At 40.6% G+C, this 12512-nt stretch overlaps 1 protein-coding gene across 1 annotated transcript; it reads left to right on the forward strand.

Moving 5' to 3' along the window:
- The first annotated feature begins 3696 nt into the window (after window positions 1-3696).
- LOC140925128 (beta-1,4-N-acetylgalactosaminyltransferase 3-like) lies at window positions 3697-8467 on the forward strand. Its single transcript, XM_073375086.1, has 4 exons — window positions 3697-4130; window positions 5548-6073; window positions 7527-7671; window positions 8303-8467. The coding sequence occupies exons 1-4, from the start codon at window positions 3697-3699 to the stop codon at window positions 8446-8448; spliced, it is 1251 nt and encodes a 416-aa protein (XP_073231187.1). The 3' UTR covers window positions 8449-8467.
- The last annotated feature ends 4045 nt before the right edge of the window (window positions 8468-12512 follow it).

The raw sequence follows: 12512 nt of genomic DNA on the forward strand, positions 1-12512 counted from the left end.
GACACACCAGTCATGATCTCGTACTGATCTTCCCGACATGGTCATACATGTCCTCCCAATCCAATTTTAATCCTTGCAATCCATTGCAACAGACGACGAGAACATTATCAATGCCAAAATATAGTCTTAACTGACAAACTGGACCGTTATTTTTGGAATTCAGTTGGTGAATTCAATCACTGTTTGCACCGATGGGAGAGACACAGTTGAAAGTGCTGACACTAAGGCATGAAAGTATTTGACACAGGACAATTCGACTTTTATTTCGTGAGTGTAACCCACCTCTCCTCGAACTCGTAGTTCTTTTAAGCGATTCCTTTACTGTGTTTCCAAAGTCTTGGGCGTAGTTCAAAGTACTATAAATGTTTTATGTTGAAGTGAGAAACCGCGGGTAGGTTTTCCACCCACGTTGTCAGCAGTTTTTTGTACCTCGATACAGATTTAGTCGAGCGTACTTCCTCTTTCACTTCCCTCAATGTTACCTTTTTTGCAGACGCACCTTTTTCGCGTATTTCAAAAACCTCATAAAGATATCCAAGGGTTTTAAGAAATGAAACTGCCGAAACTGTTTCAGAAAGACCGGTTTAAACACGAGCATTTCTTTCTATTAACAAAGTCTCAATAGTTAGAACTCCAACTGTAAGGTATAAATCCACTTGTAAACTGGCGTTAACACTTTATTTGGACGAAACAAACCAATCCGTACAACCAAAGATATATATACGTCGGACAAGACCAAGAATCCGTACAAACAATATACGTTGTCAAGCGTTAAAACAACAAAAACTCATCACGTGATCTAAAAAGGCGGTAAACAACAAAACAGGGGACGATCTTTTGGGTCCGTGAAAACAGTATTATCCTTTTCCGAATACGGAAATCTTGTTAATATTAGAAGACGAATTGTTCGTTGAGTTATCTACAACCAGCTCTTTGGCTGAGGTTGTCGGGTACTGCCTTAGTGCCTTTTGCACATAGTAATGTCAGTTAGTGTGCCACCGGGTCAACAGCGGGACAGAAAAATGTCAGAAAATTTCTGTTTGCAAAAATTTGTTGCTTTCATTAACATTATTATAATATCACTTAACTGTTAACTTTTCATTTCGTCTGGAATATTCCAGCCGGAAAACAGGACTACCTTTTCAGATGTTCCGTTGCTCCCGGTAATTTTCAGTCGGGTAAACCAAAAGAGTCGTGTTCTATTTAATTTCCAACCAGATTTCCCGGAAAATTGTTGTAAATGGTAAACAAACTCTGTCTTCTTTCACGAGCTTCTGTAACTAGACAAACAATCAAGGCATTACTTCTCGTTCGTTATATTCTGAAGCCTTTCGCCTTAGGCCAGTGAACTGAACTTCTTTGCTTTTGATGCCACTTTTATTTTGCGGTGAATTATAATTGGTTCTATTTTACGGTGTGTTAATATTGTTTTGCCGCGAATTGGTTGTATTTTGCCGTGAGTTATAAAATTTGTTTTGCCATGAATTTATATTAATAGTTTTGTGTCATTTTGCAGCGAAATTATACTGTGTTGGTCGTCAGTTGAAATCTGCTTTGCCGTCGCTCTTTATTTTACCGTTGCACCTGTCGGCTCAGCTATCCTGCCTCGTAATGGCGTCGATTCAAGAATTTCGTAATTTGTCATAATTTATGCGTAGCATTCTTTTTGATTAAGCACTTTCAGACCTGCCAAATCTCACGATTCCGCCGTAAATCTCACGATTGTTTTATCTTTTCTCTCACGGCAACACTCCCAATGTCACCGTTTGTGGGAAAAATCATTCTGAAATGAAATTAATGGCCTTGTTGAATAAAATGGAAATTCAATGGAGAATGCTAGTGCCTTTTTAAGCCTTGTTGGGACTTTGTCTAACATTTTGGCCATGATTAGTTGGCTTAACTACTTAATAGCTCCCCCAATGGAAAAAAAAGAATCTTTAAGTTACTACTTTTTGTAGAATCTCCAGATTTTTTTCATGAGTTTCCAGATTTTCCTGTATCAGGAGTTGGCAGGTCTGCACTTTACAGGCCACCGTATTATCTTTATTACTTAGACTGCTTAGAAAAGTCGGGTCCTACAGATCAGCTCCAAAAGTTTATTTTCCTGACTTTTCAAGAAGCGTGAACGTGAGAAATTAGTTGTCAACTCATGAGAGCGGAACTCGTGAGACTCATGCGATCACGACAAAGTCATCCACGTATCCAATAATAAATACTAGAAATATATGTTTACCACTGGGGTAGTTCCGCTTGTTAGGTGTACTACTGTTACTGTTTCGCTTCGGTCAGGTGATCGCTTCGTTTAAAAGAACTTTCTCAGAGTAAGCCTCGTCAATCGTGCTTGGGTTTAGCTTTGTGGCCTCGCCCTATTAAGCCGTTATCGCATACATGCCAACTCTCCCAGATTATCCGGGAGTCTCCCGGATACAACACCAAAATCCTGGTCTCACGTATGGGTCACCATATCTCCCCGGATAAAATCATCTTTTGAGCTTTTCGGTGACTTAGTTTGAGATTTAGCACATTTTTAGATCAAAACTTGAATTTTTCGTATTCGTAGTACGGTTTCTGAGGCATTTTTGTACCTATTTAGTCACTGACAAAGATTATTTCTGGCATCAAACGATGATCGCGAAATGATCGCGAATTTTGATAGTATGTACTTCATGTAAGACTTTATATAATGTCCTTTGTCATTCCCATATTTGTAGGGAGTGGGGAGGGGGGGCGGGGTTCATTGAATTTCCGGGGGGTGGGGGTAGTGAAACAGAGAGAGTTTCCAGATTTAAGATCTCCAGAGGTTGGCATCTCTGTTATCGATGACCGAGGGAATCCACAGATGCAAGGTAAACGAAGAATTCAGCTGTAACACTATAAACATCGATCAAGTGCAAGTACAGTCAAAACTCGGTATTAAGCGGATCTACATTAACCCTTTTTTTTACATTTAACCCTGAACATCAGAATTCAGATTCTCATTTGTTGTCCCTATACGATTCCTATAAAAGTAACGGGGAGAATTTGTTGAAGTATTAATTAGATTCATATTGTGTGATCATTTCCTTTATTATCATCACCAACGTGTTTTGTAAAGCATTCATTTTACAGGAGAAATTTGATAAAGATCACTCTTAGAGCTTTAAAGAGTTAAATAGTCACTTTGTCCTCGTCCTGGGCTTGGCGGGGGCACTAGCCAAAAATACCAACTATCCTATGAGGTTGCAGTACAACAATTAAGAAGCAGTATTGATTAAAAGAACATTAGCCTACGCCACAGGACACTCTAGACCGCCAACTTCCAACAACCACCAATGAACATTGACACTTCTCACCAACAATAATATCGAAAGAATACCTTTCGTGATTTTCCCTCGAGGGGAAGCCGTTTCGTTCATATCTCTTTGTTCAGACATCTCTGTTTTTATATTTATTTTTTTTCTTTTAGTTAGCTTAATTTGTGTTACAGCTTTCGATTTTTGTATTCATAGTACAAAACATAAGCTTACCCAATATAGATGTTAAATAACAATCTTTCTATAACTTCTTTACTGACACTAAAACATACAAATGGAACAAATCGGACTATTTCATATCTTGGCATCATAGACCAAATTGGACTCATTCAGTTCTATTCAGTTATTATTTATAATCATAATTTATTGTTTCAGTTATCAGAGAAAAGCCGATGAAACAAAAATGAGGTTTTGGTGGACTTGTCTTAGAAGGAGACGGCCGAGAGCATTTGACACGCGGTCCTTTTTGTATGGTATAGTGATAGCAAGCCTACCTTTCCTGTGCTATTTCTTACTAGGCCCTCATTTTACAAGTTCGTCTGTCCCTGCTAAATTGTTTACCAGAAAACAAAGCCGACTGGATTTAGTGGCGGCATCAGTATCAAAAGAGTTATCTTCGTTACCAACATGCCCGTACAATCCAAGCTTCCTGATTCGTGGGACGATCGCAAGGTATTCTGGCTGGTGGCGCATCAACGAATCACTAGTTTTTCCAAGAGACGACACAGACATGTTGAGTAGAGGCAGCCCCTGGCATTGGTTCCAGCCCAGTCCCCTTGCGGACAGGAAAAAAGTCAGTGTAGTTGTGAATAAGCTGTTGACTTACTTTAAGTCAAGGTATGAAAGAAGTAGACTCTTTATAGATTCTATATTCTCATGAACGATGAGAGGGCAGCAATGTGTGTTCCTGTTTTTTCTTAAGTTTCCCCTTTAAGATCTGTAAAAATCCATTTAACAAAACGCGAAACAGATCACCACAGTTATTTTTCCAACAAACCACTGCACTTTTCCATGCCACTTTTATCGTTAGCTGGGACCTTTATATAAGTAATGGTAACAGGACTGAGTGGAGTCTAATTCGGTCTGTAATCATACGAGTGATTAACAAAATCGGACGACCGCGTAGCGGGAGTCCGATTTGTTTAATCACCAGTATGATTTGTTTAATCACGATTATGATTACAGACCGAATTGGACGTCACGAAGTTCTGTTACAAAATTTGTGATATAAATAGGCTATTTTTTAAATCAAAACACAAGAAATTCGAAATTTTGTTTCGCTAGCAGTGAAAAAAGAAAGCCATTTAAGCGCGCGCGTGATGGCGCGTGCTGTCCAATTACTTAGGCATGACGCGTACTGACCTATTAAACTGTCCAATTAAGGCTGAAATCAGGGCAGTTGATAGCCAATCAGATTTGACAATTTTGTTATAGTTATGATTAAGCTGTTAATCATGAGCAATACGCGCGAACTTAACATCCTGTGCAATTTTACATTCTTTACTCAAATGGGAAATAAAAATAATCCTGAACAGTCCCCTTAACAGTTTTAAGGAAGCTCGGACCGGCGTCATGTAGAATAGAAAGCGTCACTGACTGCCGCTGTCAGTCATGTTGTCATCCACCAAAGCAATGGAGACCTTTAGATTTTAAGAGGACGAGGCCGACTACACCGGGAGGACGCGCCGGATTTTCTAGACCCTGTTTGACTTGTTCTAGACACTTAGTAGTGCGCACGAGTGAGCCAGTGTCATACGAGATGGTCGGCGTCAAAAACTAACGCCGACGAGTTTTGGTGAGTGTCGTAGTAACGAAAACGAATTATTATCATCATCATCGACCCTAAAAAAACTCAACCCGTTCAACAAAAATAACCGTGCTGACCTTTCTGCTGAAAAAAAGTACAATGATGCTTCCCGAAGTGTCTTGTTTTAGAATACGCTTAAAAAATTTAAGTTAAATCTCGTTTATGTAGCCGTATGGGTCGCCCTCGAATCTAAAGGTCTCTAATGATGATATGTGCGTAGCCTGATTAGCAGACGTGGAAACGGGTAGGAGACATAGGGGAGAAAGGGAGGGGGATTGAGGAGAGAGGGTTTTACGCTTTTCTCCCCCCCCCTCCCCTTTTTGCGCCTGCTACGCAGGGTAATATGTGCACTTATACCACACAACGTAGACTTTAACTCAACCGGTAGTTCTTCAATTCTTCTGGTGGTATTCGTCTTTCATTTCTTTCCTTTGTTTTCTTTTTTAGGAAGTATTACTTAAAAAAAGTCTACAAAGTGATACAAAAATCAGACCCCGGAAATGGCGATCGGTTTTTGTTGGATCTTGAACTTGGTTTAATGTATGACCCATTGAATCGATCAATTCGCTTTGCACAACACGTGTACCAGAGAAACGGAAGTGATATATTGTGCCATCCTGAAGGAATGAACTGGAAAAACAGCGCCACAGTGTATTTTATCGTCCCTGTCAAGGATCAAGGACTATGGGGGCATCATTTCCTCAAACAGCTCACCATTGCGAGCTTATTAACCGGTGACACGAACTTTCACGTCGTCATCGCTGATTTTCAAAGTAAAGATATTAACATGAGCGAGGCGTTTAGCACATCGTTACTCCGAAGTAGGCATACAATCATTAATTTAATGGGAAAATTTTCCAGGACTCTTGCCTTAAACAAAGCGGCCGAAGCAGTGCCTAATGCGCATGACATACTTTTCGTGTTTGATCTTCACATTGATGTGCCTGCAGACATCATGGATAGCGTTCGAAAGGTTATTCTATTCATAATACCCACTATCTGATCTGTCTTCTCATTCGTTAAAAGTCTTCAGTTAATTTTGAAAATCAGGGCAACCTAAAGGTACGGAAAAACGGGGAACAAAAAACATGCAACTTGTCTTGTAACATTGCTGCATAACGAGTTAAAGAGCGATGTTGCGCGTTTTACCAGGTTGTTAACAGGTCTGAGCAAGTGTGGTAAAACGCGCAACATCGCCTTTCACTCGTTTTGCAGCAATTTTGCAAAACAAGTTGCACGTTATTGTTGCCCGTTTTACCGAAGCTTAAAGATTTATCTGCTAGCATGTGGCGGATTGAATAATCTGTAGGTTACTTGCGCAATGCATGATGTCAATCTGTGTTCCGTGTGACCGTTAGTCTCCTACATAGCCGTTTTTAGTGTCGTCACGCAACGCTCCACCCCCAAAACACCGTACATTTTTAAAATAACGGAGCATAATATCTTCTTTAAACTGTCCCAAGCACAACCAGTATCAAATTCCACCTTGTCATTACAACGCTTTATAAAACGGAGTAAAAAAATAGGAAATAGCGGGTATCGAACCCAGTCCCTTCGGCTCCGAAGGTCAAGCGTTTCTCCGCGTTCGAGATTGATAGAAAGGGCCTTACAAATTCATTCACTCATTGATTCATTCATTCATTCATTCACTGACGATAGCAGAGAGCCTTAAGCCAGTGAGCTCAAAAACGATTGTTAGATTCGGTTTCTGTGATTTGCGGAATAATCAAGCTCACTAAGTGATATCATCCGAGACCTTTGGTTGATAACACTTACCTCGAACTTCATGATTCTGGATATCACAGAAACCTCTTCCAATAATTGTTTCTAACTAGCTGACTTCCCTTTTCCTTTATTAGCCACAAAACTGGTGTACTCTGCGTCACAGATGACGTTCAAATATAATTTAACCTCGGTTAGTAACGTCTGCGAAGGAGCGCCGGTATCCATATTCTGGGAACTGGGTACCCAGCGGACTCAACGAATTACCGGAAGTGCGTCTCGAATTTCCTTTCAACCTGATTGGCAAATCGGCAATCATGGCGCGTACTCAAATCCTGAAACACAGCTGTAGACCCAGCCTCGTACCCAGTCGCTCGCGATCACTTTTGAGGGATATTTGAGAAAGCGCTCGTTCGTTCCCAGCATCCCCCGTTTCTCGCTTGTCTCCAGCTCTCCCGTGTTCCCCAGTCCCCACTTAGCCTTGGGAAAACCTGTGGAGGAAGCAAGCTGAAGACCCAGAACAAGGATTTTGGCGCCGTTTCGCAGACGGACTCAACCAAGGTTTAATTTCGTCTTTGGCGAACGCTAAACTGGTGCCAAGTGAAAAACTAAGATCACCATTCATACCTCAGAGAAAGGCTCCTGGAAAAAGATTAAAGCAATGAAATCAAATAGTAGTAAATATTATCTCTCCTTCTCCTTAGAACACTATTGCAGGTCGTATGGTTTATTTCCCGGCAGTGGGCCGCCTAGATCAAGGAAGTAATTCTGTGGAACATCGAGGTTTCTGGCTAATGAATGGGTACGGACTAGTGGCGATGTATAAATCAGATTGGATAAGAGTAGGAGGTAAGACTAAAACAATTTATCCTTTGCCGAAACTAGGGTAAAGCATTTTCTCACACAAGAATAGAGAGATGAAGTGTGACGTCACGTTACCACGGTAGCAAAATTTGTGGGTCACAACAATAGCGAGTTGTTGCTACCATGGCAACGTGACGTAACGACTTCTCCTCTCTGTTAAGTTCAGTTAAGGGCGAGAAGAGGCAATCGTCACGAGAGGGAAACTGGGCCCAATTAAATTTCGCAAAGACTTCTGGGACCGCTACAAGAAAGAAGGGAAAAAACTGGCCCGTATCCAGTAACAATCTCAGAAATAACTGCAGTGTCAGTGATATGGGCATCCCCTTCTCATATAGAGAGAAGAAGTGTGACGTCACGTTACCATGGTAGCAAAAGTTTTTGGATCACATCAACAGGAAGCTTAAGTAACGACGACGGTGACAGCAACGAGAACAGCCAAAAAGTAATAAGTTTAGATAACAAAACAACAACGTTGCACGTGCATCACGCTTTTTTGTACTTTTTTTTGACCGTCGTTGCACGAATACGACGTGAAACTTCCTAATTTCACGCGCCCGCTATTTTTTGATTATTTTTGTTTCCTTCTTGTTTTTACTGCGCATGTGCGTTCAACTAGGAATGAATACTAAAGACTACAAATACAAGTGGGGCGGAGAAGACTGGGATCTACTCGACCGCGTGTTAATGGCGTCACTTGAAGTAGAGCGAAACAAGTACCCAGGCCTTTATCATCACTACCACTCCCCAAAAAAGGGGAATTAGACAGGATTACGAACCAGGATGCACAGACAGTCATTATTTATAGGTGTTTAAGTTAGCAAGCGTAAAAACCCGGGGGCAGGACTCGGGCAGGGTTTGGGCTGGGTTTCTGACACACAAGAAGAATCCAAATTTGGACTAAATCCTGGAGGAAGAGGGCTGGCAAACTTTCGAAAGACGTATACCTCCTTACATAGCGTGCAAACGCAAACGTATTCTGAGTCGTCGCTTATCCCTACCTAACTTTTCGGGCGGAGGGAAGCAAAGACCCGAAATACATCTGTCCAGTTAAGCTAATATATTAAAGGTGGTGTCTGTGGGCGATTGGGTTATTTTGTGTGGGAAGAATTTGTTTTCCAGGCCTAATAATCTACTGTGATCATGAGGCAAAACCAAAATAACAGCCGTTTCACTGAGAAAAAAAAAACAAAACCCGCCGCAATTTTTTTTGTCTTTGATGAGCCCGATGTAAGGGTACATTTTTGCTTAGTCTGTTTTACTGTATGCGCTTCTCTTTGTAATCATGAATATTTATTCAGTTTATTCTAGTTATTTCGGTGTTGGGTATTCCGACTTGATTCAGGGATATATAATATATGAATAAGTTTGTTTTTAGATCATTTCGGAAATCAAAAGTTCCACTATATCTCAAATATCTTTTGTTAAGGGACAAACGATGGTGTTTACAATCTGTCAGAACAGCTAGCTGGACACACTTTAGATTCTACTAGCAAACCTTTGCTGGTCGGTTAAGTATCTGACTAAAGATTTTTGCACCAACCTCTTTTGGTGTTGGGATCAATCAAAAAATAGATGTTGGACGTACGGGTTCTTTGAAGATAGCATTTGAACGAGAAAAAACTGTTTGATAAGAGGGATCTATTTTGGCTGTAAATTCTGTTATAGTACAAATATATTTTTCACCCATGCAGCTAACAGAAATCTGATAAAAAGGTTCTATTTTAAAAGTTAATAATTAAGTAACAGCTTTCGTTTTTTTTTGCATTTAAAGTCTTACGACAAAATTTGTCGTAATTTCAAAGCTAACAGCTCACTCTTTTACTTTGTTAGCCCCCGTTAGTTTGGTGTTCCTTGAGTGGAGCATGGTCTTCCTGTGCAATTAGCCAACTGAGTTTAAACTTTATCTTTTTTGAAAAGGAAAAACGTCTTTTTTATCACCGAAAACCAGGTAGCAGTTATTCTTTTTCCTGCAAATGTAATAAAGACATTTTGCGCATTTACGTTTGAATTACCGTGGGTGTCCTGTGTTAAAAGCTCAAAATGTTTAACGCTTAATTTTGACATGTTCCAGCAAAAGAAATTTGCCGGATTTTTATTAGGTAGCTTGATAGTCCAACCTTACTTAAATGGCATTGAAAACAATTCTGTTTCAATTAGTTTGATGTTGAGTCTCTAAAATCAGTAACCTAGACTGACTGGACTATTGATTTTACTGAGTTTGTAACTTTTACATGTCATTTATTTTGTTTTGCTATTAAGCCTGAAAGTATTTTGTAAAGTCTGTGCACATTTTATTAAGTTGATAAGTTTTGACATGTAATAACTTTGCACTCACTTAAGCCTGCGCATGTGTTATAAGGGGGAGGAGGTACTCCCTTATATGGCCTATTCGGGGCAACCTCTTCCCCAGGGCGCTTTTTCCTGGCTTTGGAAGCAAAGCCAGGGAAAAGAGCCCTGGGGACGAGGTTGTATTCGGGGATCAGTGCTGCAACAGCGTTCAGTGCTGCCGGACCTCTCTGTCCTAAAAAGATATATAATTTCGCTGGAGTCTGCCAATGGCGTATTGCCTCGCGTATTGCCTGCACGATCGATTTGATTTGCTATATGAACTTTTTTTATTTATACTTCAATTACAAAAAAGCAATGACTATAACGTGAATTTGCTCTTGCGTGCGTTCTGTCCTTTTTCCTAAACAGGGTAATAGAATAAGGGTTGTTGTCCTAAAGAGGGTAATATTAAATGTATTTTAAAAATTTTTTGTCTTAAACAGGGTCGGGGTTTCAAACCTTCAGTGGCTCAACTATACTCAAATACTGGTCAAGTACCGCCCCGGGGATCTAGCCTGTCTTCGTTCTGCATCCTCTTCTACCACAACAATCCTCCCCTCCCGTGTCCTCTTCAACAGTCCTCTTCCACGTCCACGTCATGTTGACCCTCCACCACACTTACGCTACTCTCTGACCCCTCCTCCTCTTATACCTTGCACACCTTTCTGTCGACCTCCATCAACTGACTGGCCTCTCTGGGTTGTGCGACCCTGTCCACAGGGCCTCTTTCCTCTTCTTCCCCGTCCCCGTGTGCAACGTGATTCGGTTTGAGTATCATTGTCGCTTTCCATCACGGTGCCTTTGGAAGAATTTGACTCAAAAGGAACAAGCAAATTTCTCCGCCTTGTGAGAACCTCTTCATGGGCATTTCAAAGACAGTGACGGGGAATGGACAATGTGCGTAGGTTATTTTCCTTGCACCAATCAGTGAACCGGTGTTGATCCTCGAGAAAAAATCCCCGAGAAAAAAATTCAACTAAGTTGTGTTGGAAGCCATCTTCATCTTGCCCAAAATGATGTCAAGTGTTGCAAAATCCCAAGCATGTTGTAAGTAGACCAAATACTGGCTGCATATCTTCGGTAGATTTGTTACAAACGAATTTATAATTAATTTGGATGCACGTTTTATGTCTATTTGTGCATAAAAAAAAAACCTGGGTAAGATAACCCTGGGTTTGGGCGAAATTGGTATTTAGAATTTCTTAAAAGGCAAATTCAGTTTCATTCCTTTTCTCTCCAAATTAATTAAGGTATGCTCTCGAAAGTATAAAGACAATTTTCGAGAAAACGCTTTTGAACAAAAGAAATTAAAAAGATACCCGGAGTAAAAAATTAACCCCGGATTTATAGTGCTAATTGGCCTATAAACGACTTGTAATCAACAAATCGCTGTGACGTAATGACGGGTGAGTCACAGCTAGTTGACAAGGTTGCTTCATGTCTCGGAGAAAAACGAAATTTAGGAAGGGGAAAAATAGCACTAGATGAGAATAGATGATTTTAGAAAAAGAGATAGGTACCGGAAAACGAGTCCTTTTTTCTATAAGCAGTAAGTATTTATTGCAAGTTTATGTTATGTAATACTTTAATGAATTCACTGTGGTCGTTGCGACAAGAAAAACAATTACGAAATGTGAGTTCCTCATAGGAAAAAAAGTAGACTTATATCTCGTCATTCCCGTCATTCTTGGAGCGCACATCGAGTTTTCATGCACACGCGTTCCTCGTACTCGATGGCAACTCGAAGTGCAGAACTGCTGAGCACTACGACACAGGCAGGCATTTCTTTATGTTTCTCTCAAGCAAAAGCCAGTACGTGTACACACCGAGATCATCGCGTCCAGGCTGAGCGGCCACTTCAATGTCTCTTTCCTCAATTTCATCGAGAGTTTATAAGTTTATTTCCAGGATTGGCGGGAGAAAAAAATCGTCATCCTTTCACGTCATGTAAGACTTCACGAATTGTTACATTTGATGAGGTCTTACATGACGTAAGTACTTAGAAAAAAAAAACCAACTGTTGATGACACGCGTGAAAAACGCAGTGCGCATGCGTGCCTTCCCTGCTTCCGGCGCGAATTTGCATGTGCCTCCCCCAATCGAAATTATACGCGATACCAAAATAAACTAGATTCCGGCCGCGAAATTCAAAAAAGTAAGCTCCACACACAAAAGATAAGCTTAGAATTTCACGAACACAAAGTTTATTAATTGCTTTAGTTTCTCTCTTTTGCACCACATACTTTCCTCCTTGCACCAGAGGCGAAAATCATGTTTGAAAGTCCACGCTCGCTCTGGCAGCACTTCGCCGTAGCCATTGTTGCTGTTTTGGTCATCATGTCGCTGAGCTCGGTCAATGCGAACAACGAAAACGACCAATGCATGCTAAGTGGAAAAACAAGGACGGAAAAACCTTGTACTGGACGACTTTACCAGTTAGTTAAGTTAGTTTAAGTATTTTTTTGTTGTGCTTTATACTAGAACCGGCTGCAAACCAT

This window comes from Porites lutea, chromosome 2 (genome assembly GCF_958299795.1).
Source record: "Porites lutea chromosome 2, jaPorLute2.1, whole genome shotgun sequence".
In the NCBI taxonomy this organism is placed as follows: domain Eukaryota; kingdom Metazoa; phylum Cnidaria; class Anthozoa; order Scleractinia; family Poritidae; genus Porites; species Porites lutea.

Excerpts from the sequence above, each read along its gene's own strand:
- LOC140925128 (XM_073375086.1), top strand. The coding sequence starts at position 3,697 with ATGAGGTTTTGGTGGACTTGTCTTAGAAGGAGACGGCCGAGAGCATTT. Across the intron at positions 4,131-5,547 it reads TTGACTTACTTTAAGTCAAG|GAAGTATTACTTAAAAAAAG; the intron begins GTATGAAAGAAG and ends TTTCTTTTTTAG. Across the intron at positions 7,672-8,302 it reads AGATTGGATAAGAGTAGGAG|GAATGAATACTAAAGACTAC; the intron begins GTAAGACTAAAA and ends GCGTTCAACTAG.